This window comes from Rhea pennata, chromosome 16 (assembly GCF_028389875.1).
Source record: "Rhea pennata isolate bPtePen1 chromosome 16, bPtePen1.pri, whole genome shotgun sequence".
Lineage (NCBI taxonomy): Eukaryota > Metazoa > Chordata > Aves > Rheiformes > Rheidae > Rhea > Rhea pennata.
Window position 1 is genome coordinate 12,177,241 of NC_084678.1, and position 22,891 is coordinate 12,200,131.

Here is a 22,891-nt window from a genome sequence, read left to right on the forward strand (position 1 = left end):
ATTAAATGTGGTTTGTCTACTTCCCTGAGCAGCTAAATCATATTGAGCCAAACTGGGGGTTACTATGTTTGATACCATATGAGGTTCTTGCCTCCTTTCCATTCTCTTGTACAGGTTTAGGATCTATAATATTTTTAACATCTGGAAAAAAGATGAAGTGTCTACTAGTTGAAATGAATACCTTATATAGCTTTGCTGTCTCTGCAAGCTATCTCCAGCCCAGGATATAATGTAGCTCTGCAGATTAGCCTACTGAGAAATAAAATAGGCTTATTACCTACCAAGAAGCAGAATTTATTAGTTCTGAGGCAAGTTTCTCTTTCTGCTCCTGATACCCTGTCTAGCTGGTTTTGGGCTCACACAGGTAGCTCTGAGCAGGTGCTGGTCATAGTTCCTGTAATTTCGAATATACTTGGTGATGCTCCAGTTTAGATGGAATGTAAGGACAAGACTCTTCCAACTTCTGGTCAGTGAGAATCCTATCATACCCCTTAGTCTGCTTCCCTAGGCAAACTACTTACGCAATTGTCTGACCCAGTTTCCAATATGCCAGCTACATTTGTCACAGATTACACAGACACTTCAGAGATATTATGCCCTTACCAATTTTGCAAGAATTAGCTCCTAGGTAGAGGAAAGAATCCTTATTCTTACTGCCATTGAGAAGAAGGAAAAATTCAGCAATTGCTCATTGTATTTGACAGCAACAAACCATCTGATGGATTTGCACATAGCTCTGAAATATTCCTTGGCAAATGCAATGTTTTAGTCAGCTGGCAAATCACAAAAGTTAAGGAGATGGCTAGGGAAAAGATGTCAGGGCATGGTGGAGTAGACCTCAGAGAACAAAAGATGCTGAATGTTCTTGGTGTGAGGGTATCTCAAAGGACAGAGAGGGCCTGGAGGTATTGCAGGTATTGGAGAGGATGCCAAGAGAGCTGGAGTTGCTTGAGTAGGGAGGTACAAGAGAAGTGACATAAATCCTTTAGGAATCAAGATCCATTAGTTCCACTTTTCAGTGAACATTTTGTTAGGGAAGTGTTGAGGTATTAACTTGGGTATTTTGAATGCATTTACATTCAGATTTTAACCTTTCTACAACTCCGTGTATCACTTGTAGGTAGTACATCTGCTTGCTGCTTTGCAGCATGAATCTGCTGGTATTTGACCTGAAAAGATCATTATACCAGCTTTATTTGCTGTGCATTTAATAACGTTGTAGCTGTTGTGACCATAACTCATGACTGTCCTGTCATTCTCCAGTGGTGTAACCAGCGAGTCGACATTCCAGTAACATCAGTTCAAAGGGAAGTATGAGAGCCTCAAATGTATGCCAGAGCATTGTGACTTTTATTACTCCTCTACTCCTGCCCTTCTCTGCTAGGAAGATACATTCTCTGGCTGCAGAAGTAAAGAGTACAAAGCATCCTTAGACCTTGTAGTGCAAAATGTAAAAAGTGATGTTATCTCCAGAAAGTGGACTTTAGATTCTATCAGCACACTTTTAGCATAAAGCATTTCCTATGGTAATGCCTCTCACTTTCCCAGACTTTTACAGGCTCCAAGTGGCACACAGGCTGCAGACCTCTTTGTAATGTTAATGAATCATCTTAATGGACTGTTTTAGCAGAAACATTCATCACCTTTTGTACCACAATGATTTTTTTTGTTATACTTAAATGGTAAAGTAGGCAATAAATGCCTATCAGACCAACCACAACGGTCTAGTAATCCACCTCACTATAAATCACCAGTGGATTATTATTGTCCTGTTTAATTAACACTCTTAAGGGATTCTGTCGTTGGATAGACTTTCACCTTGCACTAAGCAGGCATTAACATTTCAAATAAGAATAAGCATGTTTATGTGAAAAGCATTAATCAGTGTGACCTGGAACTGGTCGTGGTGGGGTGGATGAAATATGTGTACAAGTATATGTCTGTGCATGCATGGGTGGTAATTTCGTACATAGGTTTTCAATACAATCTAAAATCAGACCAGCTGTTTAAGTCATTGGAAATAATAGTTTCAGTATCATCTGTATTAGGTCATAAAGAAATCTGCTATATACAACTAAATATATCCAAATATAAAGGCTTCGATTCCAAGAGACAGGAAGATGACATTTTTTGCGAGCGTACATCTTGTGGTAGTATGGGTTTGTTTGTGATCTAGTTCAATCTAAAGTGTTTTTAGAGGACTTGATCAAACTTTCTTCCTTTTCCGCAACAAAAGGTGAGCGGCGAAGTCTGATCCCGTTGCTCCTCTGTGAACTCTTTTCAGCCTTCACAGCCAGAAAGAGTAAGCGAAGCAGCAAGAGTTCCTGGGAAAGGCGGGGGGGGGGGGGGGGGGGTCTGTAGGCTTATATGCGCTTTGTAGAACAATCTCTGCAGTTCTTTTGCAAACGAAATTCCCACTCCAGGACACAAGCTTGATATGGGGTCACTCTCGATATACAAACATCTTTGTACCTAGTAAATCTCAAAGCTGTTTTCCTCCTCTTGGCGGAATATGAAGACAGCAGCTTTTTCTTATCCTGTAGTGCAATTTAATGCATTTACTAATAATTTCCTCATCTTTTGTCAAGAGATAAATAAACATGGGAAAGACTCTTGTTATTACAGTGTTTCCTATGCATGAAATCCTATCCAGCTTTCTTTGATTTTGTTATGTTCGTAATACTAGTAGTGCATTTACCGACTACACATTCTGTTGATATTACCTAATGCTAGCAGCAGTATACGTGCGTTTAATGAAGTGCTGTATTTCCGTTTTACAGACGTAGCAACTAACGCATAAATGTTCAGGGATCTTCCGAGGTCTTTAAGAGTCTCAGCTAGTAACATAGCTCAAGAGAGCTGGTTCTGGTCAGCACACAAACCATTTTAGTTAAATTATTTCCTAGTATGGACTCTTGTAAACTAAAGAACAAATAAAACTGCTAAGTTGGACACAAACACACTAAATCTTTTAAATTAAAAGACTGAATCTCTTAATACAGATTTCTTTCCTGAAACAAAGCTCCAGTTATGCAGGATTAAATCTTTTCTTTAAGATTGCATGGATTTATTGATGAAAAAAATCTTTTGTCTTATAAATGGAAATGTACTATTTAATGTAGTCTGTTAATCACAGGCAACATGGCATTAGCATTTTCACTAGGATTTTTGTTTCAGTTGCATACTAATCTACTAAGTTTTTATCCTGGGCTAATTCCTAACTGAAAAGATGTGAACTGATTCACAACTGAACATGTGGGGAATAGCACAAAACACCAAAGAAGTTTGAACAAGACAAGAAATAAAACCATTAATAAAGCAGATGTTGTTATTGCCTGAAGAAGAGCAATGTTAAGAAAAAAGAGAATATTTTAAATGCAAGACAGTATTGTGGTGTGTGTGTGTGCATTGATCATACAATAGTTTTTACAAATCACTTAACAGAGATGCACAAAAACCACACAAAGTTTCAAGTGTGGGCATGTCCTGAGAAGAATCTCCTTCGTTCCCTGTAGACACACCCTGCTAATTAAATCCATCACTGCCTTGCAGTAAGCCCCAGGGTTCAATCTTTTCTAGAGCACTGTTACTATCCAACATTTTAGCTCATACAGTGGGTAGCCAAGATTTCATGTCTGTGCATATAGTAGGTCTCCTAGCCAATACTTCCTACAGATTCTACTCTTCCCCATCTCAGTCTGGATGCATAATATAGATTTCTTTTTTCTAAGATAAAGATATAACTTCAACATTCTTTTCAGATTATGTTCTTATATTCTAATGCAGTAACCTGTATGAGGGTGGGAAGTTAAAGTCTAATAAAATCAGGAATTTGTGCTCCATGTAGCTAGCTCGCTATGAGAAACTGTTGCAGAATGGTTATTGAAAGACTTCTACAGTCCAGTCAGGTTTTATCAGAACAGGTCATCAACCAGTAGGCTGCACAAACCTGTTCCACAGCTTCCCCATTGATTAAGTGTCTGGAGACATTTACACGTAGATCAAATTCTCCATAATCTATTTTGTCTGAATCACACACAAGTTCTTTTTCAAGCTAGGGCAAGAAAGTTCCCTCCGGTGGCAGGAAATGAAAAGGTGGTACAGGTCCTTAATGTATTTCTGTGCTTTGAATTTTCTTGGAGCCAGACTATGATCTCTGAGTCCCATACACTGAGATCAGCAGGACTGCAGGGAGTTTAAGGGAGGTAAACCCTGGCAACATGTGCCCAGATGTTAAGGAATTTAAAAACTGATTTTCCCATCTGATTGCAAAGGAGACCTGTGGGGGGGAAGGCAGGGATGGAGGGAGTGTGCAGCTGCCAGCCAAGTTCAGAAGGCCAAAATTCTACCTGGGGCTCTGTGCTGGGATTCTCCAAAATGAGATAGAAGGTCCTGGATGGAATTGTCATCTGAAAGATTCTACTTCCATTTATCTAGTGATTTCCACTCTTCTTTTGATGAGGTTGTTCCTGGTCTAATACCCTGACTTTGGTCTCTGCCTCATGCATCCCATCTTGCAAACATCCTGAGCACTGTCCCCATCTCCTTGCTCTTGTGTTTGCTTTTCCCCATCTTTCTCTGTGCTTCCTTTCTTCTTTTCTAGTCTGTGACAATAGATATCAGGGAAAGCAGTGAGAGGATGTGCTACAAATTTTAATAATAATTTCTTTGTGTTAAAAGTGTCTTAAATAGTACGCAGTTTAAATGTATGCAGTTTAAATGGTCGCTGAACTCTAGCCTGCAGGTTTCAATTAGATAATTATTGGTTAAATAGATAAAATAGATAAATCAGATAAATATTGCAACTGATGTAAAAAAATATCTGAAAGTACTTATAATAAATACAAGAAATAACCTGTCTAGACTAATCAAATAATTGATACTAGTTAATTACTACATTCATGTTATTTGAGCCAATGTGTTTTTGCAGTTTCCTTTGAATAGGTTTTCTTTTCTACTTTCTTGTTTGTCCATTTGGACAAAGTGAGCAATTGTGACCAAACAATTTAATGAATTAATTAATAAAATCTTAATTTAAGGATATGATAGCCAATATTGTACTTCATATTAAGTATTTCTGTTTTGCACTTGTACAAAATACTCACCAGAAATAGTATTCTGTTGCCTAGTAATTGCTTATGATGAATTTTAAACAAAAATGCAGCTCATATATATAAGCGTAAGAGATATTTGAAAGAGTAAGAAATAAGAGGATAGCAATTTGGGATTTTATGTTAGGTTCTTCAATTGTAATTATTCCAGGAGCATTGGTTTTGTAGTTTTTGAGGGTTTTTTCTTGTTGCTGTTTTTCAATGAATGCATGAAAAATGCCTGTGAAAAACAATGGAAAAAGAGTTGAGTATTTCAGGCTTTTCCTTACTACTGTCTTTAGATTGTCTTCCTCACCTATTCGCAACCCGCGTTTTCCCACTGTATTCTCCTTTAATGAAGTTGAATTCAGCACAAGGTAGTTATCGAGATTCTTGTTTTCTCTTACCATATAATAAGGATCATGGCTGGAAAAAAGGACAGTATGACAGGTTTTTTTCATAGCTGAATAACCTCTATCATGGTACCCTGGAGAGTCTAAACGGGTAGTCTTAAGTCAGTACAGATATGGGTTTACTAATCTTGCCAGTAGTGAGCGGGGAATGAATGGAGTTCAAAGATGAATTTTATGAATAGTTAACACCAGTCTGCCTCCGTATATTTATAAGCAAGAGTCTTACAGTATTTTTTTTGCCTACTGTCTTTCTAGATATATTTTGGTTTATTTTGTTTAATTATGAATAAATATATATATATATTTGGGCTGCCCAGAAATGTTTTTCAAATATCAAGCGCATTTTCAGATTTTGCAATTATGAAAACTTTAAAACAGTTATTGATAATTATTTCTCAGAAAGCTTAGCATAAAATATTTTTATTACAATATTTCAACATGTCTGATCTCAGAATATTGCTTAATATATTTATTACAACTATGTCATCTAAAACACTGAAAGAAATGTATCATTTCAGAGTAAAAGTTCTTTCTCAGTTTAAATTGTCTCCAGTAAAATACTGAATGAGGTGTAACACAGGAAAAAGACATAGAATCTGTTGTTGTTACCCCCCCCCCCATAATAATGGAAAATTTAGCATGAATGGGATTCATGACTATATAGCAAGAATTTATCTCGTGAAACAGGCAATATTTAATTTATGAAATGCGAAGTTTTCCACTAGGAGTGTACTGTTCCATCAATTTCAGTATCTGTAAGTACTGGGTTTTGGCATAAAGTGTGGGTTTTTTTGTTTGCTTGTTTTTTGTTTTTTCCCCAAATTCTACAAAAGCAGTTATAAATTCATCTGGTATGACTTCAGTGACCTCTTTGGCTTATGTCATGTTGTTTTTCCCTCTACCTAAGGAGAGTTATTACAGTATGCCTGTGAAATAAATTCCCAAGAGATCCTCACTGCTGAAATGGAAGATGGGCAGTATTATGAAAACCTTTCCTTCCATCATCTTTCAGAGTTTAAAGGTTATCCCGTAGTTTTTCAAAATACGTTTCATGAGAAAAAGAGATAATCAGTATGTTCTTACATAATTCCACCTGTTTGTTCAGCTGTTTTCTCCTATTTTGCCCTTTCTTTATCCTGTTTCTTCCAGATTCTAGCCTGAGAGCTGTCTGATTTGTCTTTCAAGTATCATTTTCTTTCTACTGATCACTCTTTCGGTTCTTTCGACTGCAACAGTGACACGAAAAGATTGAGGTAATAATTCTCTAATGGATTGCTGCATCAGAAGGAAACCTCATTTCACTTTTTCCAGGACTCACAGGGAATCCTTTTGCCACTGCTTCTTTCTCCCCAGGAAGATTATAGAATATCGTTCTTACGTCCATTCATTCTGTCAGTGTGAGTGGACAATCTGATTCCCATCAGCTCCCATGAGTAGACCCATGATTCCTAGAAAACATCATCAGCGCAATACTTCTCAGAACAGTTAGTCTTACATCAGTACTCCAAGCCAGAAGTGCCTATATTTCAATAGTGCATCAGTAATCCCAATACATATACAAATTTGTAAAGAGCTCTGGAACTTCCTTGACAACTTCTGTGGTGTAATATTCTTCCTCCTAATAAATGTTCATATTATCATTTTATTATTAATATGTTTATGTGAGTCTGAGCATTTGTTTTCTTGTGGAAACTAATTGTCTTATCTTTGCCTTTCTTGGTCTTGTTTGCTAATTTTATATATATATTTTTATATATATATATATATATATATATATATATATATATATTTTCTTTACAGTATAAAACTCTAGTAATAAGAGCAAACCCCAAAATGCTAAAGAAATATATCCAAGAGGCAACATTGGTTTTCATAGTACCCTCCATATGTGTCATGATATAATTTGTTTGGGAAATCCAGTTTTCTGGAAATAAACTTCTGTTTCAGTCAGAATAGTCTCTGTAGAACAAATTTACTGTACAGAAATTAACTATTTTTAATGGAATAATTTCTTAATTATTTTAAGTCAAAATGATGATTTTTCATGTGTGTGTTAGCCATCATAATACGGCTGAAACATCTAGAAATTGGATTTACTTAAAGTTCAGTTCTCTTCTGAATCTTTTAAGAGAGAAGAGCCAATATAGTGTAATAGCAGCTGTTCAGCAACACCTATTATTTGCTTACATTACATCACTAATATGAGACACCCTGTCGTTAAAATGAGAGTTAGGAATTGGCTCTCCTGATTCACTTCTTAGCATTCTATAATTTTGCTGAGGATATGATCTCATCCAGCTCTCTGCATTAAAGAGGAATCTGGATTGGCTGATGTGCATGTTAGTTTTCCTGCTGGTGAAGCATCAAACTTTATTAAATGGCTGAAAGAAAAGCTTCAGCTTAATTCATAGAGCAAGCTTTAAATATTAGTATTGTAGAGTTAACAGAGAGAGGGAGCTTAGGTAGTAACTTCAGCAACACCATTTGTATACCAGTTATTTTTTATTTCTTTTCCCTGACACGGTAGGCTCCCAATCTTGAATTCCTGGCACTCAAAACACCTGGTGAATGGATCCAGAGATGGAAGCATTCCAGCACAGTGCTTGAGAGACCCCTTAAAGTTACGCGGTAGAGCACATGCAGAATAATATTGAAATAATGTATTAACACCACACCAAATTTTTAGGAAAGCACTATCTCCCTAGTAACAAGTGTCATACCCACCTATTGTGCCTCAGTGCCGAAGGTGCTTACCTAGAAGAGACCCTGCTTACAGCATGTAACTATTTATTGTGTACTTTTTTCAACTTCGGCTCCATTTCTGTTTGATTCAATGATCTGCCTTTTTATTTTTCTGCATTTTTAAGTGTCTCTGTCTCTATAGGCTGTTAGCTTCTAACCATTTCTAATTCTGAAAGCATAGTCAGCACTACTACCTACACTGTATTTTTTTTTCCACACTCAAATGTCTCTGCATGCCCCTAATGAGCTAACACTGAAAAAGACTAGATTTTGCAAAGGTATGGAATTACTGTATGTTTCTTTTTAACAGCTTGCATGATGTTATCATAAGACTAGTTACTGAGATACGAGATCCTTTAGTCATAGACTACAACGAATACTGTCGTTAATATTTTTGCACTATCTATCTTAATTAGATGTGTTAATGATTTGGTTCAGCTGATGCAACAGACTATAATGGACATAGCTTTGAAGATGCAGAGGTCTTTATAGAATCTAACTGGTCATAGTAAATTATAAAAATGTATTAATAAGGGTCAATAAAGGGTCTTAATCAGTTACATGAAGATGGAAATTTCCCTGTCTACTTTACCATTTTGCAGTGTGTTCGATATCACATGTCAAATATTCTTTCTAAAAAAAAAAAAAAAAAAAAAAAAAAAAAAAAAACCTTAGTATAGATGCATGGATCTTGTACATTTATCTGTGCAGGATAACTGACCACAATAGCTGTTTCGGAATAACTTATTCCATAATAGCTCCCTGTATGGATATTCTAGTCCGGAACAGTCATGGGTCAGGCGCTGAATAGCTTATTCTGTAATAGAAATTCCAGTCAATTTTCCAGTGTAGAGAGCCTTTCGTCCACAGCTCCAAATTCTTGTTTGTGCCAGAAGATTCTGTCTTTAGAGAATAGTATAAATTTGTTCTATTCAATTCTTTAAGGCCCTTGTTAAGCACTGAGCTCCCTTTGGGATCCATGAGATCAGCCAGGGAGAATTTTATGTTATAGAAATCTGTATTAGTCTGCCCAGACTCTAGTTTTATTAACCAAACATTCAATTAACACCTTCTTGTAACTCTGAGCTGTATACATTTTTGGCTCCAGGATGTCCTCAGAGCTTTTTGGCACAGCGCCTACTAGAGCCCAGTCCTAAAACAGGAGATGGAAAGTTGCTTGGAAGATCCGTAAAGCCAGAATCACCATCTAGTAGCTTTCATTGCCAACAGCAGAGCAAAGTGTCAGACCTTCCCCCACACCCGAATACAGATGAGTTACAGCAGTGACATCCAGCTGATGCACTTGAGTTTACCCAGAATACAGAGAAAAGAGTGATCGACAGATGTACAGAAGGACTTCACGAGAAGGCTGAAGGGCTTCAGAATGCATCCTGGAGAGGCAGTGCAGGAAATTCTTCACAGAAGTCTGGTTAACCAACTTGCTGCATCCAGAACTACTAATAAGACAGCTCAGTAAAACATGTTTTAAGTTGAATTCTTGTTTATATTTGAATAATGAGTTTTTTTTCCTTCTTTGTCTTTCAGACATGTTATACAGACTATTTTACAGCATGCCTACCTTCAAAAGTATCCTGATAAGAGTATAGGTTTATAATATAAGGCAATCTCAAGGGAACTCTTTGGTAACTTTTTTTTTTTTTTAAGCAAACAAATCTGAAAGCATTTCATTACCTATCCTATGCAGTTTTATTAAGAATTAGTGCAATCATAGTTCAAAAATTAGTATCTTCAAAGTAATAATCCTTTTCTTTTGTGTGCCATCTGTGGTGCCCTCTGCTGCACATCTTTGCAGCAGCAAGACAAGCATCAGTTATATTGCATTTTTCCACTTTTTTTTTCCATTTTAGCATCTAATAATGGTTCATTTCCTAATCATTTTCTCTCTAATATACATAAAATACAAGTAAGCATTTGCAATTGAAATTGATTTTTCTTATCAGGCAGGCTTTACAAAGGGGAAAAGAAGAAACAGAAGAGTTTAGGACATGACCTGCTAATTCTTTTATGGATTGTAGTTTACTGATCATATTCTGGATTCTAGTTTATGTGTTTATGCATATATATGCATGTATATATTGGCCTATATGTGTAACATAAGGTTGAAGCATGGAAATTCTTGTTACTATTTTTCAATGTCTACTTAACTAACGCTGGAATAAACATTAGGTATTTGGGTCATGCTTTTTCTAGTTGCTGTTTGCTGCTATGATGAAGAGACAAGTCATTAGAATAGCTTCTTGCGAGTTGATGTATATAGTTTTATTTGCAATTTGTTGCTGGAGGCCTGATATAATTTTTTCAGTTCTATATCAAACAAAAATCTGTTGATTTTGATGTTGAATTTTTGGAAAGAGCTACAGGGTTTTTACGCAAATATTTCCAAAGTGATCTCAATGTACCTAAAGGCCAAAGACTGAAGATAAAAGATCTGAAAATTTCAATTTATTAATTCCCCTTTCTTTTCCTTGATAATGTTAATTGATAGCCTGATATATATCAGGCTATATATCATCATAGCCTGAGGTTTTCCTTGACTAAATCAATGCATGAATCTTATAATTATATACCCGAGCTGGATTTGGACTGCTTACTCTTACAAGTACCAAAGAAGAAACAGTCACTTGTAGTTACTAATAGAATAGCAGGGAAAAACAGCTGCCTCCAACTTTTTAAGCACTATGTCATCTAACTTTGCTAACAACAAGCCTAAGCATCACAGCATTTGAAATCTATTGGCAGCCAGCTAGATACAGCGCAGCTTCCAGTAGTACTGTGCGTTAAGCATAAAAAAACAATGCCCCAATGTTAATCAACAGTGGACTTAAAAAAAATAATAATAATAATTAATTTAAATTAATTTGAAAACAGTAAAATTCCTCTAGGAAGGACAAGCCTTTAAAGTATTTTGATCTCCCGAAATGACCACTTTTAGGCAGTCTTTTACTATGATTTATTTAGGAGTTGAAAATACAAAATCATTGTTATATCATAGCTGCAAAGGTGAGAACAGTTTAAATTCTCAGACTTTTGCTTCTTTTCACCATCAAGCTGCCCCTGAAATGAGTACTGATCTTGGCAGTTGCTGAAGCAACAGAGAATACTGATCTACTTGTGACATGCCATGGGGACTGTAATGAGACTGTTTCTGTAGAGAAATAGAAATTGGCCATAGAGTGTCACACTCTTTAGGCCTTCAGAAGGTCTTCCAGAAGTCCTGGATTTTCTCCTTAATTATACAATAAATTTAAATTTCTCAAGTGAAAGAGAAAGCTAGAATTCTTGTAGGAAAAGGTAACCCTAAAGAAAATAGGTGTGAAAAACATCAAAATGATAGTCATGTGGATTTTGTTAAAATTCACTATCAGTCTATCTCTAGCTGTTTATCATCCATTTTGAAGTGATGCCTTCTGGCTGAAGATACCATATGAGTCATAAATGTCCTGATTCTGTCATGAATCTTACGATATTCAGCATTTTTTTCTTGACTCTAATCCTCTTTGGAATCCAGTGATTCATGACTCTTAGAATTTTGGGTTTGTTCATAGCACAGGATTTTAGCAGCCTGTTGAGAAAAATTTGAAAACGTGACCGTTTATTCTAAATCTTCCAAATGCTGAAGGCAAATTATAAAAATCTCTTTGAGGGCCTGAATACACTGCCTTATACTGAATTACTGTGATTCCTGATGCCTCTGGGTAGCTCCCAGTTGGCCAGAGGCACACAATTTTGTGTCCCTGCTGCCTATCAAATACTCTTTTCCTTTCTGATCCATTGCGTCTGTAGTATTTCTTTGTATCCTGCATTTCTCATTAGTCTCAACCTTTTTACTGCTCTGGCAGTTAGGTGTACATCTGGATCCTCAACTTTCCTCCTTTTTTTCCAGACACTGAGAACAGTTAGGAAAAGGCATTCACCATTAAGGGAAGCAAAAGTTGCTGCTCGTTCAGAAAGAGTGAAAAAAGTATTGAGGCGTTTGGCCACTTTCTAGCCAAGCTGGCCAGGTTTATTCCAGTGACCCTAAAGATCTTGATCATACTGAGCTCAAACATCTGCAGCTCCAGAGACGGTTTTAAGATCTTGTTTGCTGTTGATCTGGTCAGTCAGGAAGGGCGGGAAAGGGGCCTCATCTGTTAGGGAGGGCGGGGCAAGCTCCTGTCAGTCAGGGAGGATGGGAAAAGCCATTGGTCAGTCAGAAAGGGCGGGAAAGGGGCCTTGTCTGTTAGGGAGGGCGGGGCAAGCTCCTGTCAGTCAGGGAGGGTGGGAAAAGCCATTGGTCAGTCAGAAAGGGCGGGAAAGGGGCCTCGTCTGTTAGGGAGGGCGGGGCAAGCTCCTGTCAGTCAGGGAGGGTGGGAAAAGCCATTGGTCAGTCAGAAAGGGCGGGAAAGGGGCCTCATCTGTTAGGGAAGGCGGGGCAAGTTCCTGTCAGTCAGGGAGGGTGGGAAAAGCCATTGGTCAGTCAGAAAGGGCGGGAAAGGGGCCTCGTCTGTTAGGGAGGGCGGGGCAAGCTCCTGTCAGTCAGGGAGGGTGGGAAAAGCCATTGGTCGGTCAGGAAGGGTGTGAAGACCTGTTGGTTGACTCTGAGGGCTTTTACAGAAGTTTTCTGCTTTTCCTTTCCAGCTGGCCCTGCTGTTGGAGCTCAAAGAATGAGTTTTAAGTCCAATGCCCAGAACAGCCTTCTATAATCTCTTCACTGATCTCTTTTGCTTTTTCTTTAAAATGGCTTCGTTCCCTCCAGGAAGGCTGGATCCATCTTCACCAACCTCCAAGGAAGACCACGGGCTGTGCTCCATCACGGTGCCAAGTGGGAACGAGACTGGCTCCCAGGAAGCAAGTCTGTCTCATCATGGGAGCCATGTCCCCAGGTAAAACATGTGAAGAACAGCACCCACGCAATCTTTTTGTGGAAGGACTTAAGTAGGTGGTGCACCATTGCACCTAATGGGTTTGTGTAAAGGTGAAAAACATATTCCACTCTAAGGACGCTCTTCAGACACAGCATAGGTAGAAGGGCTCTTGCACTGTGCAAACAGCATCTTGGTTCCCTCATGACTCTCAGAAAATCTATAGGTACAAGAAAGAAATACAGAAAGAAGTGAAAAAAAACAAAAATACTGAATTTCATATTCATTATTTCACTTAAAAAAACCCTAAGCCTTTAATTGCCTTTTTTAAAGACTCTTTCAGTACGTAGTATATCATCCTCAGAGGTTCAGACAGGGAGCATCTTAACAGGAATTCTAAAAGAAAAAGGATAATAAAAATAATATGATTCAGGGAGTTCTTGATTTTTATCACAGGTATAGGAACTGCAGGAATAGGTTCTAGCAATTTCCTGTGCTAGTTTTTAAGAGTATGTTGGTTTAGTACACTGGAGATTTTTACCTGTAACTGTTTCTCTTGTGTATTTATATTGTGTTACTTGTTAAAGTCACTGTTAAAATTAATGTTCTCTTACACTGTTATTATTGAAGATCATTTTGTGTGCTGTACGAAGACTAGGACCTATTCATACCGCAACTTGTCAGAAACGAGCTGCAAACCCTGTGAGATCTTTCTTCAGTGCCTGCCCCTTCTCAGCTCAAATTTCACTGTTAACTAAACCAGAATGAATTTTAAGTAGGCATGCTTGGCCAGTACTGTATGTTTACTTATTAAAATTCTGTTAATCTCTGCAAGGGGAGCTAGAATGTCAGCTAGTGGTACAAAGAGAATTGCTGTCCTCTTTTTCCTATTTTGTCACATTTACAACTTCTGTTGGCCAAGAAATCAGGAAATGGGGATTAGAACAGAAACCTGGACTTCCTAATTCTGCAGCGAAATTCAAAGTGCATATAGAATGTGAAACACAGATCTAGTGAACAGAATCAAGTGACAAAATAAGGTGTATGTGATTATCAAACAATGTCATAGTTTAGATTTCCTACCTATCTGTCCATTCTTTTATTCATCCACCTAGGTATATTTTTGTTTTCCTCAACTGATAAGTTTGAGATCTGCACTGTAGTCAACTTTGGTTATCTATTTTACTCCAACTCTTTGCTGTATTACATGTTATCTCACCAGCTGACACTTTTCTCTCTACTTTTTTTTTTTTTTTTTTTTTTTTCTCCTCTTTGAGGGAATAGACCATGAGCCAAAAAGTCAGGGAATTTTGGAGATGATTATGAAGCTATATAGTAGAAAATGATTTTACATACTGGCTGCATGACCAAGCCTTCCTCTGTTATCAACACAGCAAATTCTTCACTGTTTTACCTTTGGGAAGGTCATTAATCTCTCTATGTCCAAGTTTATTCATCTGAAAAACAGAAAAAAACTTTTAACTCTGTGTTGAACCATATAATATAATTGGACAAAAATATTTGTACATTAATATTTTTTTAATACAAATTCTACTCAAAAGATTGTTTTAAAATAAAAGGTTAATACTTTCCAGAGACTGTTTTTAGAGAATGAGAACCTAGTTTCAGCAACAAGAGACGTAAAGTGGAAGGTGAGTTACAAAATGTAAGAAACATTCAGCTGACAGAAGAGAGATTTAATGATACCTCATTATTGCTTAAGGAAACTTACAGTTAGGTTTTATAAATCATTATTGCTGGTTTTCTGGTTTTGTAGCACTAGGATAATTCATTTTGTGTGAGTAGGTGCTCATTTATTCTTGACGTACTACTTAATGATAAAATTGGGCTTTGCTGAAAAATCTTTCAGCTAAAATAAACAATAATTTTGCCTATTTTTTTAATTCCTACTTAAACTTACAATGTATATAGCACTCTTCCAGTATTAAGGATAGCTGAAATGCTGGCGTCAAATTGCTTATGAAAATAAAAAGCATCTGTCATAACACTCAGACCAGCCTACTATTTTGCTGTAGAGAATCTGCTGCAAGGTTAGTTTGTCGTCTTAGGTGAAAGATACAGATTTTATTCTTTTCATAGTGTATCTGTTGAGACTAAGCCTTCATATGATTAAAACCCTCAACAGTTTGTTCAAGGCAGCAGATCAAAAGGTTAATGTGCAGTGGTACAACAGGAAGTATTTGTACTCTTAAACATTTTTAAAATTTACAACATTTAAAAATAAGTTAGCCCAAATCATAGCCAAAGCCAATATTACGTCCTTTAAAGTAAAACATTAATCATTAGTCACAAACCAGCCAGTTGGTCTAAATGTTCAACTGCTCAAAAACTTAATCGTTTCAGGAACGAATAGAAATGTAGTTTTAAACTGGGCACTCAGTGTTGCATCTGGAATGGAAAGTCAAAGATTTTAGTGAAACCAAGTAAAACAAGCTTAAAAAGCAAAACAAAGTTCCTGCATGTTTTTAAAACTAATATCTTCCTGAAACAGTTTTGAATTAAAATATATTCTGTATACTGTAGGGGTGACAATAGATGAATAAAACTCAAAATATATTTAATCATATGAACTGTATCACTAATCTGCTTGCTTTTAGTTCTGAAGTTCTTGAAGCAATAGAAAATGTTATTCTAGATGTACTTACAAGTTTGGCCAAAAAACAAGCACCTGTGCTCATGTTGGCTAACAGATCAGATTGGAGGAATATAGAGTAAGTGTCATAAATTTTAAGGGCTTGCATTATGTTTATAGAAATGACATGAATATATATATGATTGTATAACTTCCAAAAGAGTTAATCTTACATAATTCTATCAGCATTAGAATTAACAAATAATTTAACTTCCTAAAAAGTAATGGACAAATCAAAAGTGATACTTAGCATTCACTCTGCGTGAACAAGGTATCACATATTAAGTAGCAGCAGACCATGGTATACAGGGGAATGTGAAACTACAGTGAAAGGGGTTGGAAAGGAAAGGGAGGTCCTGTAAATAATCATTTTCTGGAAGCAGCAGAGAACAGAAATGATAAGTTGTCTTTGATTGAAAAAACCTGTTCCAGGCTGGAAACAATTACTGACAATTTCAATCGCCGATCCATTCTCTGTGCCTCCTCCTTTCTTTTTTGCTACGTTTCCTCATGATGTATTTTTTCCTCAAATGATAGTGATAAGCTTATCCTCTTGTTTTTCAAATAAAATGTTCTTCTCCTCTTCCTGCTGTATCTCTTACCTCAGAGTTGTGTCCATAAGTTGTTCTAAGTCATTACCGCTGAAAAAAGTAAACCAAGTTTCTGAAATGTTATCTGCTGTCCTTTATAATACACTTAGTGATTTGTGTTAAGTTGCCTATGCAACAATATTTTTCTGAGAAGTTAATTTCAGTTGAAAACATCTGAAACTGATAGATTAACTTCTTTTTATAACACTGATGCAAAAAGATAAAGACACGAATCTCTTTCTTGTCCTGTGATAGCTTTGCGTATCAGTGAGTTAAAGGATATTTAGATTAATAAGATTGCAGAAGTGTTTAGCTGCCCACATTACAAACAATTGAGGTTGAGAAAGCATAGCAAACCTTCCACACATAGCACTTGGGTGGAATCCTTATTTAATGAAAATAACAAATTTCTGTCAGTCAAAAAACCTGAAGGGCCTGAAGGTAATCAGTCAACTGAAAGGCTTGCATGGTCCAGTGGATTTAATGGTTTACATCCTGATAGTTTGACAAAAATGTTTCACTCAGATGTCAGTAAAATTGAAATACTATAATGAAGTTTTGCAATTTTTGGCAGTTGTGGGGGAACAGGCATTCCAGGCTAGAAAAACACATGTGAGATGTTATTTGCCATCAGATCATGTAGGGAGGAAAATGTTCAAATTAAAACAAGTTAACATCGCAGTATGTTAAAAATAAGACTAATCAATCAAATCCAAAAATGTTAACAAGTATTTATGATAGTGAAATGTAATCTCAGCTATGTATTTCCATTGAATAATAACTTACATCCCTCTTTAATATGGCAGTGTAGGAAGCTTGTAACGTAAATAAGCAAATAAAAACAAAACTCCAAAATGTACTAGGAACAAAAGAAAATATAGTCAGTGGGGCATGCTCCCTTTTTTCATTTTCAGCAAGCCTTTTCATACCTAATCTGCACAGCTGGGATCTACAGGGCAGGACCTAGTAGAATGAGGGAATAATTTCATGTTTGAAATATTTCTTGGAAACATTTGTAGATACTCAGATAGTTACCTGAGAATGAGGTCAATCAATGAGAATGCCAGTCATAAAGCAGTACAACTTTTTTTCTGTTGTCCAGCTATGTGTTTCTTTTTTTATTATTATTTATTTTATTAAAAAAAAAAAAGAAAAAAAGAAAAAAAAAAAAAAAAGGTTTCCCAGTTGTGGAGAAGTGTTATGAAGTGTCCATGGGAGTCACATTGATCAGACTTAGATTCTTAAACATACTATTTCCTAAAAGGAGTGCTCCTTGTTTACTGTATCAGAGCAATCCAGCAAAGTTCTCATTACTGTTTTCCTCCCAGAAGTTTCATCCTGTAAAGTTACAATGTAGGGAACTTGCAAGGGAAAAACAGAAATGCCTTTTCAATGTTGCAGCACAAAGGCAAGAGAGTTACTTTAAAGCAGAAAGGCAGAGGACAAGAGTGTGCTGTTTTGTTGTTGCTGTCACCTCACACATGCATCTGCAGCGTGGTGTGTTCTGCCACCCAAAGGATGCATGAAGCAAAAGCTTTGACAAAGAAATTTAAAAACATCATGTCGTTTTATGTAAAATTATGGTCAGTTTACCATTAAAAATACATGCAAACTCCAAGATGAAAAAAATGCTTTAAAGGCAGGGCAGTCATATACTAAGGCACTAAAATATTTTTATGCAAAAGTAACCAAATGACATTAAGAAAATATTTGAATTTTTCAGTGAAATGTGCACTGTCAGAAGTGAAAAGTGAAATAATGGTTCAACTCATCTAGATGAGTCAATTTTTTAGAGAACAGGATAAACACATTTTTGATCCAAAAATAAATAATGAAACAACTGAATTGTTCTGGTAATAAGGTCAGTACAGAGATCTAATCATATTATTGTAATATGAAATAATGTCACTTATTTTTAAGAAATCACTTACTTAACAGAAAGTTACTGTGCCAGACTTGTATATTAATGTTGAACCACATTTTTTCCTGTATCACTTGTTCCTTTGTTTTAATACTAAATAATAATTTATGCTGATATAGCAGTATTTACAAGCATGTATGAAATACAATACTTGTCGTTACTTCTGTCCAGGAGCATATATATTTGGGCTTGAATTCAATCCTGAAGTATCTTTTTGAGATAGTCTTTCCAGTTCTGAAGCCAATGATCAGCTGAGGGCAATTCAATACTGTTTTGAGTGAGTCATTCTGGCAGATGATGATTACTGGCTGTCTTTTTCCTTTGGCAACTCCAGCTAGACAGTGATAACCAGTCACTCCACTGAAGTTGATGGGGCTCTGTACTAATTCTGAAAACAGCACTAGCATATCTGACGAGAGAAAAGGCATCTTATTCTGAATTTTCTTGCAGAGAACAATTTACCATATCCTCACTTCATAAGTTTACAATTTTATTGTATTTGTTTGCAATATATCAGATTTAAAGATTCTGTTGGTCTACAGATGATACCGTGTTGTACCACAAAAAAAATAAGAAGTGACTGCTCTAAGTCAGCACGAAAATTTGGTAAGTTAAAAAAAAATCCAAAAGCAGAATCCTTAATTTGTTCAAATTACTTCAAAACTTTGTAGAAGAAAAAATTACACATTGTAGTGTAGAATTATATAAAGAATAAAAGCCAGCACTTCAGCCTTCCCCTTCTCTATTAAAGTATAGTGAGGGTTACAGTGAAATTAATACAGAGTTCTTATAATTCCACTCTCCCTGACTGAGTATCAGCTGTGGACATATTTAAAAGGTCTTTATGTAAAAACATCATCCTCCTTCAGAAATCTGACTAGTGAAGGAATCTTGGAATATGGACAACAAATTAATTTCTTTTTCTAACTGCAAGTCATTTCTTGGCCCAGATAGCAGGGCATACATTTCCTCAGTTAATTCAATCATATTTTTTCTCATTATGCTAGAAATTATTGAGTCTATTGATTAGTACAGTGTCTCTGTGTTTTCACAGCATATTAAAATATATATGTTCAAATTATATTTACATTTTTTAGTGTTTTGAGACACAGATACAGCTCAATATAAATACAAATTATTGCATACATATTTCTGAAAGGTTGATCTATCAGGAATAGCTGCTAAACAACTTAAAATTACTTTTATTTAGTAAACATCAAGAATATTAAAATATTTTGTAAATGTATTTTTTTCAGCTTTGATTCTCAAAATTTTATCTATGATCTATAAGATGGTGCAGAGCAATACTTATGCAACTAAAAGGTAACATACTGCATTTCTGTAATTTCAAATTACATTGTATTTTAAGAATGTTATTGTGAAAGACTATAAACCTGTAATATAACACATTTCTGTACTTAAAATGTAGGTTTAGGTTGATCTAACTATCCTTGCCCTCAGTAAAATGTTTTTTTTTCAGTATTATAACCACAAATACACTATTTTATCTTTTTAGAGATATATATTACACAGATACACTACTGTTTGGCAGCCAGAGTGCTGTGGACAATATAATCGATGACATTTCTTGCATGCTTAAAATACCCCGGAGAAGTCTACACATAGTAAGTATTTTATTACTTTTTTAATTTTGTCATTATTTCCAAATCATATAGATTGTGCTGAAAGCTGAAATGTCAGGAAAGTGATCAGTAGGAAGTATGCAGCGAAAATAGTGTTTGCTATGCAAAGAAACTTCATTTTATTTGTCATGGTATTCAAAAGGTTTCTTTCTTCAGAGAAAATACATAGTTAACTCCCTTGTTCCAAAGAGTTTGCGAACGAAATCTTTTAGCTAAACTAATTCTTTTAGCCAACTCCTTTAGCTAAAATCACTAGGCCTTTTGCTATTTACCTAGCGAAGGCAGAGTTTAAACTTCAGAATGTGAGACATTCATTCAGCAATTTGTGCTTAAGTGATTTGCTAACTTGGGTTTTTAATTAAATATTTAAAGTAATTCACTCAAAGGTACAGTATACTTTTGTATTTATTTGTATCTCATGCCTGATAAGAATTCCTTTTTATCCATAAATGTAGTTATTAACATAATTTATTGTAAATATTCCTTCACATCCATGAAGACAATAACTTTGTTCAGTGTTTAAAAGGTTGATGGCAGTCAGTAATTGCTTATTACTTATCAGAAACGTCTTTCCGGAAGTTTTTTGATTTGCCTATGCAAAATAATAGCGTAACGGCATGTAACATCCAATTCACTGTGTACAACTTATTATTTTTTTCAGCTGTCTACAACTAAAGGTTCTGTTGCTGGTAATTTAAGTTATACTGAGGAAGATGGTACAAAAGTGAATTGTACCTGTAGTGCAACAGTATGTATTATAAATAGCAACAATAATTCATAGCTTCTGGCTTTGTAGATGTACTTTTTATCCTGTGCTTTTTGTAGCCCAGGTTATTATATAAATTTATTATACAGACCAGTGCTGTGGCACACTAAGACCTCACAACCTGGGTAAAAATGAGAGAAAAAAAGTATTGCTTAACTGTTTGGTGGGCTAGCCTGCCACCAGCTTGCAAGTCAGCACATGTCTAGTTTTAACTGAGCCCTTTATGTTCTAACGCTTTCTATTACAGTGTTCTGACAAAGAAGGGCTCTGAATTGTGGAAACTTGGGCTCTCTGATCATGCTTAGTTTCAGTCACAGTAGATTGAGTTCCTGCGGAGTAAGAAAATAAGACACTTACAGCTTGAGTTAATGTACTCATCTGGTCTCGAAGTGCTGCTTCTACTGGAATGAACAGACTCATCTAGTAGTAACTGGATAGATGAGAGACTGAATTGAGCCTCTGTATTTAGAGAAGGAAATCTCTTTCTGGACCCAGAGAAGTATCTTCCCATTCACACAAGTTTAGTGATGATGCTCTGTCAGTATAAGGGTTGATATTCTCTTTGTGGGCTTTGCATTGCATAACCAAAAATGTATAACATGAGGCTATTAGGTCTCAGAAGGAGCTCCTTATATCACTTATACAGGACTTAACAGACATTAGAAGGGGTTGTATTGCCAATTAATTTACCAAAGGCAGAAATGGACTAAAGAAAAGATAACATTTTCAAGAGCATTCAAGAGCCAGAAGTGGATTGAAGAGAAGAGATTCAGCTAATCTAGTCCTAAAGGTTTTTCCATGTAGGCATGTAGAATATGAAAGTGGGAATAGAATGCAGACCTTCTGGAAAGTGTGTCCATTAGAAGCCTATGTGGGTAATTTCAAAATGGAAAGACAACTTAGGATGCCTATTTTATTTTGTTTTTGTTTAAGCAGAGGCTAACAACCTCTATTATTAATGTTGTTCTACAGCTCTTCATATTTTTATTTATTGAGCTGTTTGCTGTGGCACCTGAGGTGATCTAGCAGTCAGAAGTAAAAACAGACCACACACTTCAGTGTATACATACTCTTTTGCCAAGTTCTTCTTTCCAAGTTCCTGTTTTCTCATCCATATGCTTGCCATATTGAGCCAATCCTAATATGAGATGTAAAGTAAACATTACTATATCTTAAAATAATTGCTACAAAACAGTTATAAAACCAGGCCACAGGTTAATAAAAGAAAGATTTTAAAGGTCTTTCAAAAAGAATGCTTAGATGTTTTAAATCCATATTGAATTTGCAGTCTTCACACCTAGCTGACTATTTTCTGGTGAAGACACAAAGTCAGTTGGGACAACGTTATCTTTGTAGTGACTCTGTGAAGAACAATCTTCTATGACTAGCATAAGCACACTTTTGAAAAGCATCTTTTCATAACAGGAAGACTCTCATACAACTATATAATAGAGCAGAAAATAAATGATTGAATGTGCTCATAAGGCAGTGAAAATGTCAAGAACAATCTTGTATGTAAGAAGATGAATGGTTTTTTGAGGATATAATTGTGCCCTTCATTACCTAATGTTGTTATTTTAAAATAGATCATTTTCTCTATTTAAAATGATTAATTTCATTTCTGTTGTTTTAGGCAGTCACTGTGCCGTCTAATGTTGAAGGAATTAAAAGTATCCTTTGAGCAAAAACTCTTGTTGTAGACTGAAAAAATAAAGTATAAACAAAGAATATTCCAAGTTAAACAATGTTTTGGTAATTTTTTCTTTGCTTGTTGGCTCTGAAATTGAGTCATGAACATTGCCTTTGGCTCCAGAATATGCATTATAGAGCATTTGGGTTTAATTGATTTGTGTGATGGATCATTTTACATGCAGCTAGCCTTAACATATAAGATTTAATCTCACATGCAAAATTTATGCTTATTGTAGAAAAAGATGCAACTTTTCAGAGACTCTTGGATGATGACTTCTGCAACAAATTGACCCCATGTATAATGATTACGGTATGCATCTGACATTTCATATTGTCTAGCTAGACTTAACAATTTAAATGATACTTTAGCATTGTAGTGGTGCTCAAACTTTGTCAAAAGACTTTAATAAAATTAATAAGAAACATGTCTTACAGTAATTCTTTTTTATTTTATTATCTTAGTAATAGAAGTACAAAATACACATTTGAAAGACTTATTTCTTCCAAAAATCTCCTTAG

At 35.7% G+C, this 22,891-nt stretch overlaps 1 protein-coding gene across 1 annotated transcript in view; it reads left to right on the plus strand.

Annotated features, from left to right (window-relative positions):
• Nucleotides 1-22,891, plus strand: part of SPO11 (SPO11 initiator of meiotic double strand breaks) — a gene marked incomplete at its 5' end in the record, with an annotated part of 39,481 nt that overhangs the window by 10,752 nt on the left and 5,838 nt on the right. Inside the window, 8 exons of the mRNA XM_062589542.1 lie at nucleotides 13,002-13,128; nucleotides 15,726-15,839; nucleotides 18,789-18,877; nucleotides 19,528-19,594; nucleotides 19,788-19,896; nucleotides 20,576-20,662; nucleotides 22,314-22,350; nucleotides 22,573-22,682. Coding sequence (XP_062445526.1) covers nucleotides 13,002-13,128; nucleotides 15,726-15,839; nucleotides 18,789-18,877; nucleotides 19,528-19,594; nucleotides 19,788-19,896; nucleotides 20,576-20,662; nucleotides 22,314-22,350; nucleotides 22,573-22,682 — 740 coding nt within the window. The remainder of the gene's footprint in view (nucleotides 1-13,001; nucleotides 13,129-15,725; nucleotides 15,840-18,788; nucleotides 18,878-19,527; nucleotides 19,595-19,787; nucleotides 19,897-20,575; nucleotides 20,663-22,313; nucleotides 22,351-22,572; nucleotides 22,683-22,891) is intronic.